General features: G+C 36.5%; 3 protein-coding genes across 5 annotated transcripts in view; 1 reads left to right on the forward strand and 2 right to left on the reverse strand.

Moving 5' to 3' along the window:
- The window catches only part of lnx2b (ligand of numb-protein X 2b), an 18,994-nt gene extending 8,846 nt beyond the window's left edge, over positions 1-10,148 (forward strand). For all 3 annotated transcript variants that reach the window (XM_065271915.2, XM_065271916.2, XM_065271914.2), the window contains exons 4-10: positions 1,418-1,614; positions 3,198-3,596; positions 3,856-3,990; positions 6,884-7,058; positions 7,181-7,424; positions 7,980-8,138; positions 8,603-10,148. In XM_065271915.2, coding sequence (XP_065127987.2) covers positions 1,418-1,614; positions 3,198-3,596; positions 3,856-3,990; positions 6,884-7,058; positions 7,181-7,424; positions 7,980-8,138; positions 8,603-8,738 — 1,445 coding nt within the window. In that variant the 3' untranslated portion in view covers positions 8,739-10,148. The remainder of the gene's footprint in view (positions 1-1,417; positions 1,615-3,197; positions 3,597-3,855; positions 3,991-6,883; positions 7,059-7,180; positions 7,425-7,979; positions 8,139-8,602) is intronic.
- A 1,144-nt stretch (positions 10,149-11,292) lies between these two features.
- Positions 11,293-16,160, reverse strand: chic1 (cysteine-rich hydrophobic domain 1). Its single transcript, XM_065271918.2, has 6 exons — positions 15,994-16,160; positions 15,306-15,360; positions 13,850-14,005; positions 13,383-13,439; positions 12,945-13,004; positions 11,293-12,862 (listed from the first exon to the last, which is right to left on the reverse strand). Exons 1-6 carry the CDS (start codon positions 16,155-16,157, stop codon positions 12,812-12,814), a joined length of 543 nt encoding a protein of 180 aa, XP_065127990.1. The 5' UTR covers positions 16,158-16,160; the 3' UTR covers positions 11,293-12,811.
- A 2,533-nt stretch (positions 16,161-18,693) lies between these two features.
- cdx4 (caudal type homeobox 4) lies at positions 18,694-21,624 on the reverse strand. The gene is made up of 3 exons (XM_065270160.2): positions 21,189-21,624; positions 19,172-19,317; positions 18,694-19,063 (listed from the first exon to the last, which is right to left on the reverse strand). Exons 1-3 carry the CDS (start codon positions 21,622-21,624, stop codon positions 18,830-18,832), a joined length of 816 nt encoding a protein of 271 aa, XP_065126232.1. The 3' UTR covers positions 18,694-18,829.
- Between the last annotated feature and the right edge of the window lie 5,242 nt (positions 21,625-26,866).

Raw genomic sequence — 26,866 nt, forward strand, 5'->3', positions numbered from 1 at the left:
ACAACACTTCCCATTGGCCAGAGGTGTCTTACTTGGACATTTACTCGTACCTCATCGAGTCAACAAGGAAAACTCAGATTTTACTTCGTATTTGAAAGTTACTTCGTATTTATATATTATGTCTTTATATTCAGAGTACTGAGTGCACTTTTCCATCCAGCCATACAACTAGCCTTAGTGATATTTCCAGCAATCACTGGATAGCGTTGTTACACAAATTTGACACTGTGAGAGTGAAAGGGGCATGTTTTTATATTGACCAAATTAAATGTTTTTATGTATCTTTCGCGCTCTATGGCAGGCAGGGTGGACAGATAATTACTCGACATGTTTAATCTGAGTGATTTCATAAGTTATTTACGCCTGCCGGCTGTGTACGAACATTGCTTTGTTCCGCTATTTTGTATGGAAGTCTATGAGAAGTCTGGTTTGTTTTCCCCCAAAAAGGGGAGGTGACGAAATTTACAGTCAAGTTCCCGGATGTGCCGGTAATCCGTATGTCTGTTTGAAAAAGCCTATATAGAAATGTATTAAATAGACTCCAAATTGGGTTCAGACTTAAAGAAACAACTTTTGGTTGTTTCCAAAGAGTTTAGAACCATTATTTAGTGTAAATTATATGTAAATCTCTCCTGTATGAAAGCTTGGGCATTTGTCAAATATTAAATAAGGTAATTGGGATATTATGATGGGGAAGAGTTTAGGTGTGGGGTCAGAATAGCTTGACAATCAGTAATGAAGAATACCTGATCCAGGTTTTTTTTTTACATGTTTGGTTAAAATTAGACTTGTTTACATATTTTTGTGAAAACACAAAACAAATTATCTTTGTGATGTACTAGTATATAGCATCTGGTAAAGATAGGATTCAGAAGTGTTATTGTTTTTGTGTAATGTTGTGTGGTATCTCAGCAAAGGTGAGAAGAAGGTAGCACGGATGGTGAAAAGCAAAGGAAATTGTTTTGCAGCTGTGTTTACTTTTAAGTGAACCAAAACAGAGGGAACTTTGATGTTGTTCTTTCTCTTGTGGGTGGGTGAGTGTGTTAGGGGTATCAGGATGTTATTAATATATAACAGAGACAACAAAACCAACAATCATCAAAACGTCTCTGTCTGAGAACAAATATATAATTTAGATTCACATATGACCCATAACTGTGTAATGCTGGAAATCTCCCAAGGGAAGTCTGGTCCTACTGTCTGGATTCATGGATATGTTATTAATCATCATAACAGAGTTACCTAGCAACTGCCCTGCTATCTCAAAGAAATATGATATCAAACATTCTGTGCTCCTTAACTTAAATGACTCATTCCAAAGTAAACACAACCAAGGAAAAACTGTGTGTAATTCATTGCTATATCTTACAATGTCTTTGGTTTAAATGAGGTTTCTGATGGTCCTGTGTTTTGGCAGACACCCCTCTCAGGTCCAGTCTCGTAGCAGAGGCGAGGGTAGTGGAGCTGGTTCGAGAGGATCCAGAAGAAGATTTGGGATTCCGTATAGTTGGAGGGAAAGACACGCCCTTGGGTAACATTGTAATACAGGAGATTGTGTGTGACTCATTAGCCGCTCGAGATGGTAGACTAGCACCAGGTGATCACATTTTAGAGGTGAGGCTTACTATCAATCTCCACAGTCACAGTTTTGAACCCATTGAATGTTTAACACAGGTTTTATCTGTCAGAATCTGTCTTTCTATTCAGTTCTAATGTTGACAGTGTACACATTGATGTGTTTGCATTTACATTCCTACTCTTTCATTTTAATGCTCTATATTGGGGAATTTCCACTAGCCGGCACATGATTAACCATTAAAAAAATTATACAAAATGTTCAGTTAAATGTCAAATCAACAGTGTATGTTTAACAATTTCTAATCGAATCTAATAGATCTGATTGACCCATTTATTTACATTTTACTTGTTTATTTAGTTTCAGGATGGTGTAAGAATGTAAAATGGCTCATCTTGTAATTTTCATGTTGAATTTTAACTAAATTTATTGGGTTTTTGTAATCATTAATATATAACAGCCGTCATTCCATGCAGATCTCTGTTGTTGTTGAGGACAAAGGACAAAACTGTGCAAAAAATAGCATATAATGTTCAAAATATTATCAAACTGTGTGGACCATCGAGTTCCTGGATATATCTTAGTTATATATGATTTCATTTCAACTTTTGACTTTAGCGGATGTTAAACTTGTATTGTCGACTAGTGAATAAGAAATAATTAAAAATCACATACACAACCCTTTATTTCCCTTTCGTGATCTAAGTACTGTTCCTTACTTTCTCTCAGTTCACTTTAGGAAATTTAAATTCTTGTTCCCACAATTCTAAGCTCTCCTAGGAATTCTGCCTCTGGCCGTCTTGGAGCGCAGTGCTTAAGTAAACCGAACCAGCACAACTGGATTTACATTCAAATTCAACCTTGAGTTTAAATGAACGTACCTCATCTTTGCTGTAATCACATATATGTGGAAATCTATATAACACCCACCGGCAGCCATATGATGACCTGTATTCCAAACGAAAATACTTCTTGAGGGAACCATTGCCCGTAAAGATATCTCTAGATGACTTGGATATCTTATTTCTTGAAACAGGATCTCTCTTTATTCCTCCTGGTTCAACACTGCATTGATTGTTACAAAAGGCTCTCCAAGCCTAAGGCATAGGAAGATATTCTCAGTACAGGGTCATAAATAAACAGCATTATTTTAACATCGCTTAATGGTGCAATGTGGGACTTTTAGAAAGATCCCTCGATAGAAATGCAATATAATATACATAACTATATTATCAGTGGTGTATAAACACCTTGCATTATAAAATGTTTTGTTTTATTACCTTAGAATAAGCCGTTTTAATCTATATAAACTGTGCATCTCTTTACATGGAAGTTGCATTCATGTTTCTACAGTAGCCCTAAAAAGGCAAACTGCTCTACAGAGCATGTTTCGTACCATAGTTGTCTTTTCATTGCGTTCGAAATTGTAGTTGCAATTCACGATCTAACCGCTAGATGCCACGTTACACATGTAATATGCTCTTAGAGAGAAAGCTTGCACTTTAACACTGTATAAGGAAATGAGCAATACATCCACAATATGAAGCAACATTGTACTTGCTGCATTCATGACAGATCTTTGGTGTACTGAAACAAACACTGTGGTCTTCTCTATCTGCAGGTGAATGATGTGAGTTTGGCATCCATACGTCACAGTCGTGCCATCTCTATTTTGCGAAAGTCGGGTTCCCGTCTCAAGCTGACTGTCATGCAGGAAAAGGGCTTTAAGCCCCGACCAGATCTCACCCAACCCTCATCCTCTTCCTCGGCACAGCCAACTAATCCCAACCAGAACCACGGCGCTGTCATCCAGGTTACCCTGGTAAAACGTGAGCGCTCTGAGCCATTGGGCATCAAACTCATTCGAAAGCAAGAGGAGCCTGGAGTCTTTATCCTAGACCTGCTGCCAGGAGGCCTGGCGGCCCAAGACGGCAAACTGCGAAACAACGACAAGGTGCTGGGCATTAACGGACAGGATTTAAGACATGGTACTCCGGAGAGTGCAGCTACAATCATACAGGTACTGATAGAGCGAAACTGAGAGATTGACCCATTGGTTAAAAAATAGTCATGTTTAATCTGCCTGTGATAATGATTTTACTGTTTTCTATATAAAATCATCTTAGATCATTGTAAAGAGAATCCACTGAGTAAGGCCATGTCAAAGATTAAAATTAAAGTGAAATCAATCCGATACCCAAAATATCATAATTAGATATCTGGATTTCTCGGACAGGATCATATTTATGTATACATTTTGTTTGGTCTGTTTGTGGTAGGCAAGTGAAATGCGAGTGAACTTTGTAGTGATGAGGCTTCCTGATTCTTCTGAGGAGGGGGGTGATGGACCAAGCAGAGGGGCTAGGAAGGCCCCCGAACCCCAGTACTTTAGACGACAGTCCACATACGTAAAGGTAAAGAAGCATGCTTCACCCTCTTTATAGCACCTGTTATGATTAGTTAGAGGGAAGAAATAGTCAGAACTGTGGCGTCTGGAACATGTGGTTGGTGTTCATACAGCAGTGGTCAAAAGTGATGTCAGACTTTGAACAATTGACCTCTTCGCTTTTTATAAAAATATTTTGTTAAAGTTGCATTAAAAAACAGTGGAATATGACCAAAAACTGGGGAGCACTGTTGCCTCACAGCAAGAAGGCCCACGGTTCAAGCCCCTACAAGGTCCAGTGGCCTTTTTTGTGGAGTTTGCATGTTCTCCCTGTGTCACAAGGGTTTACTCTGGGTACTACGGTTTCCCCCCACATACCAAAAGCATGCAGGTTAGGTAAATTGAAGATGCTGAATTTCCCCTCAATGTGTATGGATTATCTTGTTGTATAATTATCTTGATGCTGGAATGTCGTTAAAAATAAACAAACAAACAATACATCTTGGTTGCACGATATTGAGACTGTGCTGCACTTGTCAAAGCCTGCATTGCATCTGCACAAGATGTCTTTTCACCCAGAGACCAGTCACACGCTGCTTTTGTGACACTTCCTCACCAGCTGAAGGCACAGGCAGCAAATACAGTCGGGCAATGGGAGATGAAAGCAGATGCCCCCCTCTCCACTCGTCCCTGATCAAAAGGACTGGGGTGCTGCTCTCAGAGCTTCTACAGCCACTGTGTTTGTTTGTAGCCAGGGATCAAAGCTGGTGACAGTTAGCTTTCACCTGTGGAGATGAAGTCTTAACTCATGCTGGGAGGAAGGGCCACCCCGCTGTGTAGGAAGAGTCCTCCCCCTCTGGAGGTCTGGAGACTCCAGCGAAACTCGGAGAAGATACTTTGGCGCAATCTGTGAGTTACGATGGCAGCGCGTCAGAGTCGCTCACGTCGACGCGTCTTTCTGCCTTGCAGCAGGATCTGAGATGTTTGTTTTTACAAATGTTTTCACCGCAGGAGTCTTAAGCTTTAACTTTTTACCCGTCCCCCAGGATAACAGAATGTAACTTTTCTAAGATTTCAATTAACCAATTGCAGAGTCAATAACTGCAGGAATAGTCTCATTTACTCACCCTAGCTCGAGCTCGGATGTATCTCATCATCAATTCTTGTTTGTTTGTGGGTTTTTTTGCATTTTGTCATGTGAGAATGTAGTTTTTATGCTATCAAGAAGATTTGATGCTATTGATATTTGTCATTATATGATTTGAGTGATAGGTGATGTTTTGCGTTGGGGTTTTTTTGTGAGCAAGATTTCGCAAAATAGGTTGATCATGTCGTAAACCTCTTTCACACAGCCCGTTGATCCCAGATAATTCCTATTAAATTACCAGCATGACTTTTGTGTACATGCAAACACGTCCCATAATTTATTCTGGGATGGCTCCTGTAAAGGGGACCAAGTAACATCATCATAATGGACATGTGTGATCACATGCACAGATTTTGGAAAATCAATGGCAGGAATGAACCAAAATCTAATTATCATTTTCTGTGACAATTACATGAGGGTCTGTAAATGGTGACAATGCTTTCATATTTGGTAAACTATTTCTTTAAAAGTAAATTTCCTGATATCAACCATATTGCAATAATTTATTTCAGTATTTTTGAGTCATTATTTGCCTGAAAGGTGTTTTGTTTAATAAATTTTAACACATAAATAAAATTTTGTTAAAGCTCCCATAACACACACTGTTTCTGCTTATCTCATGTTAATCTTGAGTAACTATAGAGTAGTATTACATCCTTCATATATCAAGAGAGTCTTTAGTTTTATCGGATTTATAAAAGAAAGATCAGCTCTACCAATTTATTCTGAGTAAAAACCTGAGCTCCTAGAGGAGCAGGTCACGAGCAAGCAACACACACAAAACATTATCCCACTATCTCTGGATAACTTATGATTCACTACATGTTCATTTACTTTATATGCACTTACACAATGATTGCCAACAAAACACATTTGATAAAGTTTTACTTACCGCCTGTGACTCATAACCCGAGTTGGACCGCCCCATTTCAACAAACCCAGCGTTAAACAAACATGCATGCACAACTCCGCTGCCACCATGGATAAACAAACTATATCAATTGTTTCCATAATGCTGGGTTCTTTTGGGAAGACGTTCTTTTGACGTTGATTTCGTGTCGGCTCTTGGTTGGTGTATGCATGCGCTATTACGGTTAAACTGCCATATAAGGACTTCCACTGTACTTCCTGTACTGATATTGCCCATCAAAGAAATAAAGCAAGATTGTTACGTGTGAATCTTTCACGTTCAAAAAACAAACTTTCAGAAACTTGAACAAACCCTGGCAAAGTGCATTCGACACAGAAATACTTGGCAAATGTCCAACATGAGGAATCCAAATCTTAAGCCGTGTTAATAAGTCAGAATGCATGGAATAGCTTTAAACCCCCTTTTAAAATCTAGTTAATCCTCTTTTATGGTTGCCGTTAAATGTAAAACCAATAAGTAATCCATTCGAATATGTAGCACAACTCAATGTGCTGGAATCACCTGATTATGTTTTGACTTCCTCCTATTAACTAAAGTCGTGACTGGTATGCACAGTAGGTGCCAGGAGTGGGGTACATAGGCTACAGCAGAGGTGTCCAAAGTCGGTCCTGGAGGGCCTGTGTCCTACAGAGTTTAGCTAAAACTTCCCTCAACACACCTGCCTCAAAGTATCTAGTCTGCCTAGTAAGACCTTGATTAGCAGGATCAGGTGTGTTTTATTAGGGTTGGAATAAAACTCTGCAGAGACAACGGCCCAACAGGAGCAGGAGTGGACACCCCTGGGGTACAATAAAAAAACTTGTGGTACTTGTGGTTTAATGTATGCATATTACCTGTGTCCAGGATCCTCCATGTGGGTTCTCAAGTCAAGAGAAGACCGTGAGTCTAAAGAAGGAACCTCGACTCTCTCTTGGCATCACCATTGCAGGTGGGAGAGACTGTCGCAGCCGCTTGCCTCTCTACATCACCAGTGTGCAGCCGGTGGGCTGCCTACACAGAGACGGCACCATCAAAACAGGTCTGAATTATATCACCATCTATTTTCAAACCATTTTCATTATTGTGTATATCACGTGCTGTACTTTCAATGCCCACTTTGTAATGCTTTTTTGACTTTTATCTGTCATGGCAATGGCTCAGGTGATGTATTGCTGAGTATAAATGGTATTGACCTGACTCAGCTGACCTACAATGAGGCAGTGACAGTCCTAAAGGCCCAGACCGCTCACAGTACGGTGACACTAAAAGCCATCCAGACTTTCACGGATGAGGAGGAACAGGATGGAGAATCTAGCAGGAGAGAAGATATGGACACACAGGATGGTCTCAAAGAGGAAGACGTTAACTGGGTTCCTCTCTGGACCCGATGGCTAGGCCTACCCAGGTTGGTGGCATATTGAGCATAACACACTCTTTCTTTTGCTTTATAGATATCATGTTTTTATCACTTAAAGGGGACTTTCACTTTCAAGACTTTTTTAAGCTGTCAAAATCTTTGGTGTCCCCAGTGTACGTATGTGAAGTTTTAGCTCAAAATACCATATAGATAATTTATTATAACATGTTAAAATTGTAGGTGTGAGGAAAAATTAGCTGTTTTTTGGATGTGTTCTTTTTAAATGCAAATGAGCTGATCTCTGCACTTAATGGCAGTGCCGTGGTTGGATAGTGCAGGTTAAGGGGCGGTATTTTGCCCTTCTGACATCACAAAGGGAGCCAAATTTTAATGATCAATTTTTTCACATGCTTGCAGAGAATGGTTTACCAAAACTAAATTACTGGGTTGATCTTTATTACGTTTTCTAGTTTGATGGAAGCACCGGGGACCCAATTATAGCACTTAAACATGAAAAAAGTCAGATTTTCATTATAAGTCCCCTTTAAAAATATAGGATGTTATTTATGAATATTAATTTGACAATCTCTTTTTATTAAAAAGCTGCATGCACTGGTGTCGTGATATTATGCTGATGAAGACCAACAGTGAGAGCTGGGGCTTTAGTATTGTCGGGGGATATGAAGAGAGTCGTGGCCAGCAGCCCTTCTTCATTAAGACTATAGTGCCAGGAACACCAGCCCATTTTGATGGTCGCCTCAAGTGAGTCTTCTGTTGTTTTAAACTGATTTACATTTATGCAGTCAGTTTTCCCCAAAACAAACTACATTGCATTGAAAGTATAAACATATATGTGCTGGAAATGCACTGCTCTATCAATAGGCTTTATGCCCAGCTGCACTACTTCCTGAACTTCAGCCAGCTCCTTGTTTCCTGTCTGACATTATTGGACAAACTGATTAATCCAGGTGTGTCTGATTATTGTTGTTGTGACTACTGAGGTCAGGCACACCTGGATTTATCAGTTTGTTTGTGACTACTGAGGTCAGGCACACCTGGATTAATCAGTTTGTCCAATAATGGCAGACAGGAAACAAGGAGCTGGCTGAAGTTCAGGAAGTAGTGCAGCTGGGCATAAAGCCTATTGAACTGCACTGGAACAGATACATGTATGCTTTAATAAACCATGCATTTCTTTAAATGGAGACTTTTATACTGTCTTGCAGGTGTGGTGATGAAATCGTGGCTGTAAATGGACTCACTACAGTCGGGATGAATAACTCCTCTTTAATCCCAATGCTGAAACTGCAGAAGAACAAAGTCACATTGACTGTGGTCTCCTGGCCGGGCAGTCTAGTTTAAGACCAGCCTATACTAAACCACTGTTACTTATTCTACCACAAAGTTGATGTACAGCGTTATTATAACAGATTATTTTTGTTCTTCCTTAACAACAGGTTGCACTTAAGTTAGGGATGACAGACAGATTTTTAAACAGGTTACCAGGATTAATAACAGGAAGGTTATTATTTAATCCACAACACTGTATAATACTCTATATTGAGCTGTAAGGGTGTGAGATATTGACTAAGAGACAGTAAACATAAACGTTTTAAATTGGGACATTATACCTTTGAACCAGCTTTCTTGTCTGGATCCATTTTTAGAATGTACATTTAAAATGCTTTATTTACATATATAGCCTGTAAGCATTTTGTAGATGGTTTCTGAATCAAAGTGGACAAAGTACTGTTGTAATTTTTGTAACTACATGTAACTGGGCCTTGGATATCTGCTGTTACATGTTGTAAGCATATTTACACTATTGTAAACCTTTGCAGTTGTGGTTAGGGTGTAAATTTAGACCATTTCTAGAACTACAGCTTAGCTTGTTTGTAATATTGGTAAGAATGCATCTCTTGTGTGCCTTGCATATAAATGTGTACAAACGCACACTGATCCACACCTGCCTTAATTGCTGTAACCCAAAAATGCCACCTTAAGCCTTTAATCATTTTTTCAACTGCTTATTTGAACTTGATGTTTTTTTTTTGCTTTTTAATGCATTTCAGTGAATTGATGTGCCCTTTTAAGTATTGCAATGGAGCTATGAATGAAAGATTCTGGTTTATTTTGTCATTGTTGACAGAACTAATACCAAAGATCTACATTTTACTACTGCTAATCATTTTTTGTAGTACCTCTGGGATTCACAGGCCGTAACAGCAGCTTGGTCCTATTGGGTGTCTGAGCCACTTGAAGGGCAAGTGGGTCACATGCTGTCAAACTGGAGATCTGTGGAGGATGTAAATCAGTCCTATGCAGTTTAATTTTGAACTGGGAACATTGGTTTTTATTCCTGCTGTGTGGTCAATTGTAAAGATTAAAGGGATGTTTTAATTCAGTATAAAGTGTTGAATTTGAGGTGATGGTGGTGTCTTGATGTAATACTTGCTTAAAAGTCACCAAGCCCTTGCAGAGATGTAACACCTGCTGTAGGGCCAAATTACATTTTATTGTGACATATAATGTTAACCAGAGGTGGACAGTAGTGAAGTATTTACACTTACTAAAGTACATCTGTACTTTATCAGTGTTTTTCTTTGTACTTTTACTACATTCCAAAGCATAATAGAATTTTTATTGCACTATGGGGTGATTTCCTAGACAGGGTTTAGATTAATCCAGGACTAGGCCTTATGTTATATTAGGACATTTAAGTCGTTTTTTACAAACAAACCTTACAAAAAACAAAACTGGTGTGCATTTTGACATATGCATTGGCACTGATATATGTTAAAATATGTCTGTATAAGGTGTTTTTTTAATTAAAGTACCTCAAACATGCATTTTAGTCTGGGACTATAAGAAGCCCTTTCCAGGAAACCACCCCTGCATTTCATAAATACTAGTTATTGTTTTGCATTTACTACTTAAGTCAAAGTAGATAGTACTAGATTTTTAATGTAATTATTAAACTAAAAAAAATATGAGTACTGTCCACCTCTGACGTTATCTATCTCTGATCTCTGACACATTTCAGACCAGACGTATACGAAATTGATATGTACATTTGCAAATGCACATCCATCTGCAACATTGTCAGATATTTTAGGTACTGAAATGAATCTTAACTTTGAAACTTCATTCTACATGGGTCAGTGTCTTAGCCTGCCCTCTAGAGGTCATATAAAGCTGAATATTGTAAATTCACTTGTAAATTCTTGCACAACTGCTGCTAAATTGAAAAAGAACACATTTTATACCATTTAAAGAAATAAACAATTGAGAAAAATAATCACTTGTGGACAGACTCACTCAAGTGCAGCTGAATCCCTCATGCTGAGTTCAGTTTGTTCTTCACACTCTGCTTATCCCACCCCCACTTTACAATGTCAATGTAGAGAAATGGGTTAGCACCCATATATTGATCAAATAATATACCTTTATATTTTATAATCTTCTCATTGTTCACTTGTGTGAAAACACACAAAATGTCAATGTATTAAACATAAAAGGTTGAACAAATCAGCAAATTTTGTCATGAACGTCAACTAATTTGGTATTCAATTAAGATGACCAATATTTACACACATTAGCAATTAACTTATTTGTATGCAATTAGTAAAGATTAAATATAAGATCTTTAAAAAAAATGACAAATGTTCAAAATCAAGAATTTATACGATTTATAGTAGGGGTCTCCAACCTTTTTGTGAGCAAGGGCTACCACAATGGATAAAACAGTCTGGAGGGCTACTTTGTGATATAGTCTAAACATATGTAAACAAGCCAAGCTAATATAAAAATATGTAATAAATATTACAATTGAGACTATTAATAGAATGTGCTTTGGCGTCCACCACATTGGAGACCCATGATTTATAGGCTAAAAAAGGACAGTTGTTCAAAAACATCAAAATCAAGAATTTATTTAAGCTTTCCAAAGGATTAGGTAGGAACAAACATTTACAGGTACTTTAACAGAACCAGTACTGAGAGCAGATTCCTTCCTCTTCATTAGATTGCTAGGCAAAGAATCATTCCTCTGAAACACAGCTCCAGCCCCGGTATCCATCTACAGAGGCACTCAACTAATGCAGTCTACAGTATATGAGGTTGACAGGATATAGAGAAAACATGTCATACAGAGACAGAAGATACGAGCAGTTTTACCCTTTACATTTACAATGCAGTGTTCTAGTAGTTAACCCATAAACAAAATGACAATGTGCAACATCCATGAGCAAATGCTTTAAGATGTGGCCGCACAAAAAGAACAAAACATGAATTAGACATCAAATAAAAATACCTAGATGATTTTCCTTTGAAATGGATGACACATTGTTTTCGATTGGCAAAATTCTTGTGTTATTAAAAACACCACTGCTTAGCAAGCAATAGCAGTCAATTTCACTATCTAGGTTAACTGTAGACCGAGACGAAATAAATTGAATTTGGTTACATAAAAAACAACATTTATTTATTTTTTGGGTTATGGTTATACATTTATTAAATTTTCAGCCTTGTTTTAGCCTAGACACCTGGGCTGTTTGAATGGCTAAGACTTGAATGCAAAATTGCTTGCTGGGTGATGACATCGCAATATATCAAAAACCTCTAGAAACCTCTCTATATCTAGGACAAGAAGTGAAATTCTGTTGTCCCCGTGTGCTCAAGTGCAATTTCCAGCCCTAACTGAAATGGCATCATGTACACACATTTTATGGCTTACTGGGTAAACGGGTCCATACAAACTGTAAAGTTACATGAAACGGCTTATAAACAACTATGCTACGGTAATATCTTGGCAATAAAGTAATAAACAGCTAAATTACATTATGTAAACATGGAATACCACACTGTACATCTTGCCTATGATATTTACAAGTCGATTGACTCCCCCTGTAGTAAGTAGACAACGCTCATAAAAGTGCCAAAAAATCATGTTGCTGACTTATTACTTCAAGCTGGCTTCAATGGCACCCAGACTTAATCATTACACACTTAAAACACACAATTTTGGATCCTGTACACACACTTCTGTTTAAAAAAAGGTTGTCTTTTAACATAAGGCAAATTCACACCACAAGGTGCCTTTTTCTGCTCGATGATATTAATTATATAGTGTGTAGGTAGGGTCGACTTGATGGCTCTTTGGGGTAAATGCACTTTTAAACTGTATCATAGCTTGCGTGCGCTCGTTCCATCACTCCTTAACTGTAACATAACATCTCAGTGCAACATAACAGCTCTTCTACTACATGTGCAAAATCTGCTCTAAAGCAAAGTGACAGTGTTGCGAATTCTACTGTACAAGGTTACTGGGAGAGGAGGTCTGGTTGAAACCCAGTAAAGACCCTCAATCCGACATATATACAAGGCACTAAGGAGAGGAATCAAGGGCCTTCCAACAACATCCATCAGAAGTCCTTTCAGTCAGGTCTAAATATAGGATATTTTGGTGAGAATTCTATAAGAATAACCTGTAAAAGAATAACCATAAAAAAGACGTCGTCAAGTAGTTTGTTTTTTATATTTTTTTCTGTCCAAAGCACAAAAACTTACGTATTCCATCATGTTGCTGCTCTCACATTTTCTTCTGCTGAGTTTCCAGTGTAGCCCCAGCTGAAGAGACACAGGAAAAGATGCGTTAGACAACGTTAAGTAGTAGATCTTCGAAATAGATGCATACACTTCAGATGCTCAAGCGCACTTTACGAACAAGGGTTAGCTGAGGTCAAGCATTTCCTTAATGTGTCTGCACCGCTACTGGCTGTCAGTCAGAGCTTCGAGACACAACAAAACGAAGGTGGCTTTTTTACTGCTGACCTTTCCGTAGTCTGGTCAGCCTCTGCACTAGATCAATGGATCAGACAAAAATGGCTGCAGGGGCAACAAGCATTTGACAGGGTCAAATGTTAGCAGCCATTTTAATGATCATTATCCACCACACACCAAGGCACTTTACGTACACAGCCTTTGATAGATCACAAATGATCTTACCTTGTGATATAATCTGTTGTTTTCCCATTCTAACAGTTTTTGTATGGATCTTCGTGTCTGTAAAAATGCACAGATATATGCAAGTTGATATATAAATATAAAAAATAAAGCAAATACACAATCACTCACAAGGTTTTCATGTTAATCACCCTGTCAAACACATGGTTAACAAATGCCAATAAAACTCTCAGGGCATGAAGACTTCAGAGGCATTTATGGACTGAAGCCCTTCGTTAACCACCTTGTAAGCTGTATGTCATGGCCAATAACTTAGAATTTGTAGCTGTAAAATCACCACCTTTCCACTGCATATAATTCAACACGCATATATCAGCTTAACACACTGATAATAAGTGGATCCAGTTAGTTACTCGCTCAACGAGGGGTTTGTCTATTGCGTGTCAAAATGGTGCTGGAAGTAATTCACGTGGATTAATGGGGGAAGGACCGACCAAGGAACGACTTACCCTTTTGTTAAGACATACGACAGGCCAAAGACTGCAACCCACGGTACAGCAACAGCACAGGCAGCCGCAGAGCAGCCATTTTACATTGACCGGTACATTCTTCTTTAAGCACGCATTTATTCGATTCACACTCGTCTTGAACTCTTCTGGGGCAACCTAGGACAATGTTAGGAAGAAATCATTGCATGTTAAAAGACAATGGCCGTTATTGCATGTATATGTAAAAGAAATACTCCATGATAATTATGAGGTCTTTAGATGTTCTTACTATGGAGATCCTTTTTGTTACAAGCAAAAAAATCTTACACTCTCAGGGCAAAAGGAGGACAAAAAGAAGAGATAAGCTCACGGCCTGTGGCTGCGCCGTCTAAACAACATGAATGGCTGCTCATTCCTCTCTGGGTATGTACGCCATAAAACTGGGGTCGTAATCTTTTATGACAGGATGCAAAGGTCTCTTTGCAAACAGCCAAAGACCTCGGAATAAAGCCCAGCAGGCCTGATCTGCACCCTTCAGTCATCATAATCCCGACCTCATCCATCACATGTCACCATGGGTCACAATACTGGAGCTCGGTTTTATTGCCCCGCACTTCCCTCGGCCTGCTCATCCCCCTGAAGCCTTTTTGTATTTCTGCGCCCGACCCAGGAAGCTTTCCCATTCTTGTGGATGGCACAGTCTTTATTTCATTATTTCGTCACCTTGTGTCCTCTCAGAACTGGGGTCCCTGCCTACCGGGGCCATGGACGGTTTACTTATTGACAGATTTTGTGGCAAACATGCAGCACTCTTACATTAAAACGTTTTCAACAACATTAAGAGTAGTGATGGACCGATATATTGCAGATGCTGATATATCGGCCGATATTTTGATTTTATTTTCTGCATCGGCCGATAACCTTTTTAATTGGCCAGTAAATTTCTCTATTATTTAAATTTGTTGTTTGTCTGTTTATGTAAATTATTAATTATGTAAATATGTTTTTAAGTACTTTAAAAGGGCTATATAAGGGTATATATTTATAAACATTATGCATAACAAATGTTTATGTAGTTTCACCAATTTTCTGTTTGTCTCATATTTACTGTAATTACATTTATGTTATATACAGCTTCCTAAATATCGGTATCGGCAAAAAAAAAACATATCGTTTGACCACTAATTAAGGGATTCCTATTAATTACAGCTGGTCAAATCTAGAGTCATATTAAGAGAAAAGGTCAACACAAAAATCAATGCAAAGATATTTGTGACTCACAGTTTTCTTCATCATACATAATTTAAAAACATTTAGTGAAAAAATAACATTGAGTAAGGCCATGCCAAAGATTGAAACTGAACTTTGATGCTCATAATCTCAGAATTAAAATTATGAGACTTCAGCCTGGATTTCATAGAAAGGGTCGCATTTATTCACCCTCCTGAGTAAGATTAAATGTACATGAGATTATTACCTTTCCTGTGAGAACAGAAGGGAACTCGTTGTCGAATTTGTTGCTAAGTCCAAACCTGCAAATACATTTACAATTAATTTATGATTTTTCTGTGTCACATCTGAAAACAATAGTTGGGTTGGGTTTGGGTTAAATTTTAATGTCACTAAAGACTTTGGACAAATGATAAGCAGGACAAATAGAAGAGAATGATAAAGATCAGTTTATACATTTGCCTTGAATTTTCTAAGAAACTTGGCAGATGTCTTTTGCAATCTCATATTTGTAAACATGGCAACAACTGACCAAAAGAGACCTCCATAATAAAGTGGCACTTATAATGTTTCACGCCAGTCGGGTAACAATTAAATACATTAATGCATAATACGATAATGTACATTTACTTCTGCATGAGAGCAGTACAGTTATCCACTAATTCACATTAGGCGAAGATCCTAATGAGTCTGAATGTGGTTACAGGGCAAGTTTTATCCGTAGCCAGCAATAAAACCATAAATCTCTGAGCTAACAGCCAGACTTTGCGTAAGGATGAGTGAATCTTCCGCTTGAAATCACTGTCAGGGTACACACTGAACAGACTCGGCCTTCATGTATTTGATACCACAACTTAGCGACATAAACATGCAGTGAGCTTAGCATTGAGGCTACACACACAGCTAACAGTGTTTAACAGCATTCATACGCTTACACGGTGATGTGGCCGGCACCTCGCATGACCACGGGCTCGGGACAGTATCTGACGACATGCTCTTCACTCACAATCCTCTCATCTTCCTCTTCTAACTCAGAAATGGTATCAAAGTCCGCCATGTTGGGCAGCAGGACGCTCATGACGTCTCCGGCACAGCGCATATGACGTCACAAAACTGTTGCACAGAAGCGTCATGGGAGCGCGGGCGGTGCCCAGCATCACCTTCAAAAAAATTATAGGGCAGGAAATTTAACAGATTTATTAACTGATGTGATTGAGATGTGTATGTGTGGGTGATGTTTAAAAAAAGTACATATGTACATGTATACATATTTGTCTGTGTAACTGACATTAATAAATAGGCTACATAAATAAATAAACCCGATTGACACTATTAAAAATGTTAATTAACAGACAATGCTAAAGTTGAAGAATATCTTAGGAACTTCTATTATTTGCGCTTTTTAAATTAAAAAAGTAAACAGATCGAAATGTGCATTATACAGTCGGATGAGTTTAAACTTTTTGAACTAAACGCTTTATGACACAGAGCTGTTAGGATAATTTATATAGTTATAATTACCCGCCCTTTTGGCTAATAACTGACAATTGTCATCATTAATTTAAATATTTGTCTATATAAACGAAAAAGTAGCTAATCATTTGATGTATGTCATAAAAAATAGCCTAACCAAAATAAATTATTTATACTGGATTATCATCAAAATTAAATAAATTAATACTGCATTAATACAGCATAAAAGCTTTCAAAAAAAAAAATAATCTGGTCTGCCAACAATATAGTTTGGTACATTTTTAGGTAACATCCATCACGTGGGCTAAATGATGCTGAAAGCATTTCCAGCAGAGGTTGACGAAGTAGGCCTACACAACTCCATCACTTGACTAAATTTTCTTTGTAACACTTTACCAAAAGTTTGTATTTGTAAACATTAGTCAATGCTTTAACTAACTTGAACAATGAGCAGTATAGTATTTTAGCATTTATTAATCTTTGATAGGTAATTAAGTCCAATGCAATTTTTATGTTAGTTTAATGTGCATTAACTAATGTTAAAAAATACAACTTTTGATTCTAAAAATGTATTAGTATTGTATTACTGTGGCATTGTTGTATGTAGGCTAATATTTAAAATATTTTTTGTCTCTGATGCAACCTGCAGAATAACTTCATACAAGTTGTATTGTATTGTATGCTAGCTAACATTAAATCCTGTAGTAATAATGCTAGCATACATGATGCACACATAATGACCTAATTTGGAACCAAAAGGGCCAAATTTGCCGAAAGGTAAGTTTGCATTGCTGAGACCAACCACCCTAAAAACTTTCACCGGAAATTTAAGGTTCACATAACTTAATATGATTCCGCAAGTTGGACGAGTTTTTTAATTATATTCTTTAGTTCGTTTTAGGCAAACAAAGAAAACATTTAAACGTTTATAATGCGCTCGCTAGTGGGCCTACAGTTTATTCTAAGCCACTGTACTCTGCTTCTTATGTTGTCCATCAATTTTCTGTGTTTTCCCCTGCTTTTTTAATGTAAAGCTGCTTTGAAACAATTCAATAATTGTGAAAAGTGCTATATAAATAAGATTGTATTGAATTGAAAGTAAACAAATCTTTAGTCTTTTGTGAAAACTGGAACATAGGCTACTTTAAAACATCCATCTTTAAAAAATGCAGGGAAATCGTTGAACTTCAGGACATGCAATAATGACCCTGCAATAATTAATGATAGGCTGTCTCTCATCTGCTTTAGAAAAGAAAAATCATCCACTGACTTTAGAGATAGCACTGTAAAAAATATTTGCTGCCTTAATTTTTTGTGTGAAATAAACTCAGATTTACAAGTCATTTCAACTAACTATATTATTACCTGACTAGAAATTAGTTGTTATAACTACAGATGAGTTGTTATAACTTATAAAATGTTGACCTTTTTCAACTATATTTTATATGTTGTAGCAACTCATTTCCTAAAATAAATAATATTAAGTTGACATAACTTGTAAATCTAAGTTAAAATTTAAGGCAGTAAAGATTTTTTACAGTATACATATTAACGACTTTTGACTTTCCATCGAATTGTAGTAGAGTAAATAGTGAGATATTTGTATTTTAAATGTAGAAAAAAATAATAAGTAAAGTATAGGTACTCAAAAATACAGTACTCAAATAAAGTACTTTGTTACTGATTTCCAGCACAAAGACTCAAGACAAAAAATATACTTGCAAAACATTTTATTTACACATTGCTGGAATCAAACGTTTTACCCGTATCTCTGACACCTGCATATCCAACAGCATATCGCCCCATGAAAAGAAAGTGAACAACGTGCGCTTTGGACACAAACTGCAGCATAAAACAGCATGACATTTTCAGGTCATTGGTTTATACAGACAATAAAAGTTTAAAAGTTCCAGGGTAAGGATCATTATACGACCCGAGAAACGCAGTACCTGAGTTTTCATTTTATTTACAAACATTTAGATACACTCACCACATACAAAAATGATATTTATATCTTAATTGAGCAAACACAAACAAATCATTAAAATATTTAGCCTCTGCAACAGACGAACAAAGATTTTTCTACGGTTTTTTTCTTAATTTTAAAAACTATTCTATTAAAACAATATTTGAAGAGCCTCCATCATTTAGTTGCAATTAAGACGTGATTCTCTGTTGTAATCCACAACACGCGCCTTAACATGGTTTTGTAATCCTTTTTGACCCATTGAGAGGTCCGGCTCTGTCCTTTCAGCGTGTCGGAGTGCTCAGTTAAAGTTGGATGTACCAAGTTCGAGTTCACTGAGTGACTGTAACTTGCTGTATGTTCCTCATAGATGGTAAGGCGTTCATTCCTGGGGGTGGGTACAGAGAACCGTGTATATCTGATGGACTTAATGAGCCTGGTACCGGTAATGGACTGACAGAACCTGGGTCGCTGTGGACTGATCCTCCACTTCCATCAGACTGACCCATTTTCTTTTTGATTAACTTCCTTTCCTTGGCCCTGCGGTTTTGGAACCAGATCTTCACCTGTGAAGACAAATTTTATACAGTTAGTCTACGTAGAAAAAAATGTCTCGTTGTTTTCAAGCAATAAGACAAGTGTCAAAATAAATGTAAATAACAGATCGTGCTTACCTGTCTTTCTGAAAGGCCGAGGTTTACCGCCAGTTCTGATTTTCTTCTTATTGTGATGTAGCGATTAAAATGAAACTCTTTCTCCAGTTCCAGCCTCTGGTGGTCCGTGTACACCACTCGATATTTTTCCTTCGTTCTTGTTTTGCCTAAAAAAAAAATAAAAGATCATTGAAAGTCAGCATAAAGAATATATTTGTGTGTGTATATATATTTTTAAAAGAAATATAAGTATTGGTAGGCTAAATACGTAAAGAGGTAGAACGAAATGATCTTATGTGGGCCATTGATGTTTCCAGTTAATGTTTCTATTTCGTTTAAATCTGTTTACTATCACTTACTTTTGTTGAGTTAAATTTTATTTATATGTTTTATTCCCTTTAATTTACTCACACTGGTGTCCCATTTAAACAATAAATCATAAGACGACATTCAAATATTCGGTGAATTGTGTAAAGTAAGATTACATCTCTCAACATCTAGATATGCAAATTGAGCTTCTGATCCTCTTTGAAGAGACTTTTTGAACAAACTGCAGAACAAAGAGATCCGAAGACATTACCCAAACGCCATTGATGTGTTAAGAGACAACACACGTTTTACAAAGAATTACAAGGAGATAGCATCAAAAATCTTTTCCACAAGCAGGCTGCACTTGTTTGATCTACTGACCAGCAAAACTGTCCTTGAATAAACGAAAATTGTGTATGAAGCAGCAAGAACTAGAAAAAAAGATGATTCTTTTATATGACGCTAATAAGCACGGGAAACAGCATTTTGTGGAAATATATAGGGCCTTGTGATATAGCCTATGCATGATAATGAGCATTAATAAGACGGCTAGATGGAGTCTAACATGAAAAGTAAAATCGAATAATTAAATTTCTTTTAAAAGACGCGTCATCGTCGTATTATTTACTCATTCATCTTAACGAATTTATATTAGTAAACTTCAAAGAAAAAATAACGGTTTACAGTAACAAACATGAAAGCTCGTGTAACACTATATTATTAACTTAACTGAGTGTTTAAAAACGTTTTCTGTAAGTTTTGTTACATTGTTTTAACATGAGCCAGAAATAGGAGTTTTATTTGCTGTGAAATTCGTCACTCTTAAAGGCAAAATATTCCTGGAGAAAATAAAGGCAGAGGAAGACACGTTGCTGCATATCAAAGTAAAAAAGGTGTTGAAAGACGTCGCCGCCTGAATATGACAGTTAACCCTCAAAACCCGAAACAATGTAACAGGAAAAGTAGACCTCACATCTTGTTTACGGGAGTCGCAAATTAGCATTACAAGCGACCCTGGCGCCAATTCCCAACACCTCCATTTTGTCACAAATACATTTGCCTTATGCGTAATTTATTTTAAGGAAAAAAATATAATAAGACATATATTGTAGAGCCGGCCATCTGTTTTGGTTATAGGCGATTCTTCGTATTTAAGTAAGTAATGCAGGGACATAAAATGAATTATATACAAACCAAACGGGTGAAACAATATTCAGGTTTATTCACTAACCAGATCGCAAAAATTACAGTTACTTAAATCAAACTAAAAATGTACAATTAATAATGATTATACTGTCTGTCATTTTGCGCCGTTTCAATTGTAAATATTTATTTGTTCAATAATACTAGGCTATTAGCTAATTTCAGAATTATTTTATTTAATTATTGTAAATTAATTTATTGCTTTACGCGTTTTAAAAATTGTACCACTTCCATATTTTGTTATTAAATCAGATGATGTAAAAAAGTTACCCATCCTAACTGAAACGGACAAAACATTCACTGATCCCCAAAATAATCTCAGCAGTAATGTCAATTTTAGTTGTCATTTTGCACTTTTGCCACACTTTCATTCGTTTTAATTTACTTCAATTTCACTTATTTCAATACATTAATTTTCATTCGTTTTTAGACTAATTAGATACAAATTAAATGTTACTGAAAATACTTAGAAATATTTAACATGAATAATTTGGAGACGGTAAAACTAACATTTGTTAAACCTTACCGGTTGATGACGACTGGACAGTTTTGCTCATCCACTGATAGGAATTGCGCCTTTCCCTCTCAGGGGAAAGTTGGCCCACTGAAATGTTTTCAGGCGGTGGCGGCAACACTGCTGATCCCGGGCCATGCATAGCATTATAATCAGGCGAGCAATAGGAAACCTGTCCCGGTGAAGAATTGCTCATAGGTGCAGAAATTGTATTTGGAGGCCCTAGGCTGTAGGCGCCCCAGTCCTCTCTTGGTGCCCCATAAGGAGCGCCCCATGCCCCCGCAGACTGCGCGTGTGTGTCCATATTGGGCACATGGTGATATCCTGTAAAATCTGAATACTGGGGTGTGGAAACAAAATTCTGTGGTGGAAGACTGATGCCAGATCGTCTCACAGGTCCTTGGTGATACATGTTTCCCTCTTTATCCAAAAGGTATCCAACGTACATGATTTGAAAGAAACCCCTAAACTGACTTTTTTAAGGCAACATGCCAGCCATGCACCATGCCATAAACGACTTAAATTCGGGTCTAGCTCAAAATAAAGCTTTTAACTATTTATCTTTAGTAGTCCAAAATGATCTCCAGATCGTCAGGTCACGCGGCGTAGTCCTTGACGTGCTTCAATCAAACATGATGTGACTCTGATGTCAAGGTGGTGGTGGCAAAGGTATAACCAAGCCCTCCTGACGTCAGCCAGGACTTCAAAACCTCTGGATTTGCATTCAAATGACTGGCCAATTACACCACCAAGCCCTCAGAGATTCCCCTAGCGCCAGAGTTTTGCATCACCTCAAAAGTACATTAAACTGAAAGCACTTCTGCCCTCTTCCACAGAAACAAGGTTAACATGCAACTTTTATGACTTTAGGAATCAACACACAAGATTCTGTGCAACCTACAAAACTATCAGTTTACGTTGGGACAATTTTACAAAAAGTTAATACATGCATTTTTTGTACAAGAGCAATTGATAAACATATTAACTTTTAAACTTCTATTTTTTTTTTCAAAAATAAAAAGTATGCTATTTATGTGGGACTTGTTTTTTATATATATTTTTGAAACTTCAATTAGCTGTTATTAACACTAGTCAAGAAAATGTTCATTATACAAAAATAAATGCTTAATGTGGTGATTGGTCAATCAGCCATTAATGGTTGGATGTTCGTGTATCTTTATTGAAACCTGTGGATATGGGAACGTGACATCTGCATAGTACCCATGCCACTTTCTCGCCTCTAGAGTCCTTGCGTATTTGTAAAGCAAAGTCTTGTAAAAGAGGTGCAAAGCGTGAGAAGGTGTCTTGAAGTAAGGCGAACTTTTCACATTCCGCATCTCTCACACCATGACACTCTCGGGTCACACTTCACAGCTAATTCCGGTTTATGGAAATGTGAGGTAGCCTATCACCTACAGTACCCATGCGACGGCACTGTGTCGTGCGTGTCGCCATGCAGTCGAAAGATTTAACGAGTTGTTAATTCATTTCACTGCGAGCTTTCTGGGGTATTTTATTCATTAACATATGCAGACAGTAGCCTGTTTAGGCTTGGCTAGCTTGTCTCAGATGTTAGATCAGAAAAGGAGAGTGCATTTATTTCAACAGGAGTAGGCATTGTTTTCGTAAAAAGACATTTAGGAAAAAATCTGAGATATGAAAAACAGAGATGCATTGCTTTTCTGTAGTTGTCTACAATTTTATTTGACCAATAAGTAAATAAACATGAATCTTTTAACAATAAAATTGAGGGTTTTAAATTATATATGGTGTCCTATTTAGATGTGTTTATCATTAGGTCTGTTAGACTGCAAGACACTTGTTGTAATAGTTTAAATTTCATGTCAACTATGTCACTAGAAAAATGTTACTTAAAGGAAGCTCAAACTATATATTTACTGATAAATTAATGAATTAATAATTTATTTCCAAACTCCATTAGAATACAAAAAAATAACTTATTTGTTTTGTATAAAAGATCAAAAATGTCACCAACTGCAAATAAGGAAAATACACATGATCCTATACATGTTCCTTATCCAACTGACCAGCAGATGTCTAGACTAATGTCATTTTATATTTACAAAGTGTTCAGTTTTTGTAAAATGAATAGTCGATAATCCATTGATTGTAATGCATTGGTTTGGGTATTTTTTATTATTAGAACAGACAGAAAAAAACTAGGCCTACACTGCAAAAAAATGACTTTCTAACTTAGAATTTTTGTCTAAATTTCTGTAGAAATATCAAAAAATAAAGATAATATATCTAAAAATATCTAAAAATAAAGATGTATTTTCTTATTGAGCAAAATGACCTAAGAAAATAAGTCTAGTTTTAAGACAAAAAATACAATTTAAGTGAATTTGTGAAATATCTGCCAATGGGGTGAAATATTTTTGCTTGAATTAAGTGTAAAATATCATTGGCAGATATTTTTTCTTGTTTTAATTACAAATTCACTGAAATTGTATATTTTTGGTTTGAAAACTAGACCTAGTTTCTTAGGTCATTTTGCTCATTAATAAAAATCATCTTAATTTAAGAATTTTTTTTATATTTCTAATGAAAACTTAACAAAAGACTAAGTAAGAATTTTTATACGATTATACGATTTTAAGTCCAGTTTCAGAAATGTGTAACACCTGCTGATAACTACATATGAGTTTTGCATCAATAATAACATCTGTTACAAATCAAGAAAATACACATGATCCTATTGATGTGTTTAATTCGAACATGTTTCTTACAAACTGACCAGCAGATGTGTATACTAATGTCATTTTATATTACAAAGTGTTTAGTTTTACAATCAATGATCCATTCCTGAATTATATAAAAAATTCATTTGGATTTTGTTTGGTCAAAGTGATTTTATTGCATATTTTCAACAGACTACGAAAACTATATGGTATGAGTTAATTCAATTTCACAAATGTGTAATACCAAATCTAAACTGATATAAATAATGTCAATTCTATAATTCAAAATAACCTTTTTTACTTATCAATTGTTTGTCTTTCTTAATTATTTTACAGTTTCATTTGTGCAAAAAATGTTAATGCTGTCTAGTGAAAGTTTTTTTGCAGACGATTTAAATGTTTATTTTTGTTCTTACAAAGGACAAAACTTTGATTAATCATTATTCTATTTACTGGCTCATAAAGGAGGAATTTGTTCAAGCGCTTTTTGGTACCCTGTACTAAGTTAAAAGTTAACAAATAAATATGCCCTGAGAAATTTCACTAAATTCACTAAAGTACAGAGTAACAACCTGGTGGCCAAATCTGGGGTTTGTCCATAGACGTTGCTGATGCTGCTCTGACGTCCAAGTACAAGTGTACAAGTGACAGGTTCAGCTAAAGACTCCCAGCCTAGAACAGCGGCGCCCTCTGGTGGTCAATTAACTGAGAGAGTAACCAATTCAATGGCAACTAGGCAGACATTTTTGACTTTTTAATTACACATTTATTGAAAATTAGGGTGCACGATTTCTTTTATTTCTTATATTTAGTCTCGATAATATAGTAAAGTGCAAGAAATTAACCTCATCACAATTTCCTTTAAAGAAGACCCGCAATTACAGAAGACCCGCAAGAGGGCGCTGTGCAACAGGTAATGCGATTTCTCTTTAATTTCATGTTCTCTCTGTCTTTGTTATAAAATAGTTTTTAAAAATAGTGTTTGAGGAAAAAGGTTTTGTCCAAAAAGCTTGTTTACGCAAATACTTGATAATAAATAGCTTTAGTTTATTTAAGTGAGATCTTGGATGTCTTGGATGAATGTGTAATCTTTGTTCTCATTGTGGCAGATTTACAGTTTTCCTGGAAACCTGAAAATAGCAGCATGTGTCTCCCAAATGTATGATGGTTTAGGGACAAAATGTACTACAAATACTTTAAAAAGTGAGTCATATATTTGCCTTTTTTATTCCCACAATGGGAATAAAGAAATTAAATGATGTGTTTCTAAACAAATAGCTACAATGCATATTTATTAGGACATTTAAGGAAAATTTGTGCAAACGCATTCAACTGATGTGCTATAAAAGTCTTATTGATTTGCTTCCAGGTTGTTTTTATTGCAGTTATTACCTAGTTTTGTATATTACTGTGTAAAATAAAAAAATACTTATTATCAAATGAGACTTATTGTCATATGAAATGAAAAAGCAAATACTGTATTGAAGGGTCTTAAAAAAATTGAAGGGTCTTATACATAAAATATCACACATTATTCTTCCAACTTATTCCAAAATACAGACCTCAGAACAGAATGTGTGCCACAAGAGCATTTGTACCTATGCACTTTGATATGTGCATATAATGAGTCTGTATACATTAAAGTGTGGGAGAACTGGGGACTTTATGGTCCAAATTAACTATTTTTGTCTGGGTCTTTCTGTCAGCTTCCGCCACAGGCCCCCATCAGCTCAGATTGAGTTTATTCTGACCAAAATCTTTCTCCACTTTGCCCACATTCACTACAGTTTCGCATTACCATTCATTATTTATGAGTTCATCAGTAACTCCATCTTGTTTTTCTATACATAAACCAGAAGAGTGTTTGCTTATCCTGTCAAATAACAGGAAAGGTCTCAATAAGGTTAAGACCTTTGGTCAAAGTTTCTATAGCGCTGTAGATCAGAGGTTTTTGGTTGTTTTCAATGTCTAAATGCTGGGCAGATTGAAAATAGTTCATTTTTAAACATTTGATATGGGGTAAGAAAGACTTTTCTTTGATCTAGAAGCCAAAGACAAAATAAGTCTCAGCTATTTTGTGGATAAACAATGTGATTGAGACAGAACTCATTGACTCACTGTCAAATCATTTAAAGCTATTTATATTTTGCTCCCAATGCTACCTTTCTGGGAAAAGGTGGGCAAGTGTCTGCTATAACCTGTGATGCATTAAGTACGTGCTATTGTCTCAGCTCTAGCCCAGAGGTACGAATGATTCCCCCAAACCCAAATTTGGCTTTCCCTGTACGCCCTTATACCGGAACACAGCGTGGGAATTGTACTGCGACCAGAGAGGAAGGCATCTCCATTAACAGGAATTTGTATGGAGGAAGAAGTATGATAGGATTTCAAGGCATTCTGCAGAAATAATTTTTGGCATGGCACCAAAGAACCCAATGTGGTACTTCTGGTTTAGTGATTAAACCTCTGGGGCTTGTTTTTTCTGGGAAGAGGCTCTGGAAGTGGCAACCTGGGGATTTATGCATTGTTGAACAAGACAAACAAAAAAAGGTCCACAAAGGAGAGAGCCTTTAATTAGATACACGTGACGTTTTTCCACATAGATTCGTTTTGCAGATTCCACTATAATAAAGTTAAACGTATTTTACAGTACAAATTTATTGAGTAATTTATAGCTGAGGCAGTCTCTCAGATTCACAATGCATTTGTAACCATTTGATTTACTATTTTCTGCTCGTAAAACCACTGACCCTCTCTGTAAAATCCAAGATAAAGTTTGAAAATCTATGTTTGAAGATTATATAGATTATAGATCTATTTATAATTGGATTTCATGCATTGATTTCAATCTTTGACATGGCCTTACTAAGTCAATATAGATATCAAGGTTTATTTTAACAGACTTAGGTGGGTGATTCTCTCGAATTTAGACATATGAGGTGTCATGAAACATTTTTGATCTATCAAAATAAGAAGCATACAGTTACA

Source organism: Paramisgurnus dabryanus, chromosome 16 (assembly GCF_030506205.2).
Source record: "Paramisgurnus dabryanus chromosome 16, PD_genome_1.1, whole genome shotgun sequence".
NCBI classification, from domain to species: Eukaryota; Metazoa; Chordata; class Actinopteri; order Cypriniformes; family Cobitidae; genus Paramisgurnus; species Paramisgurnus dabryanus.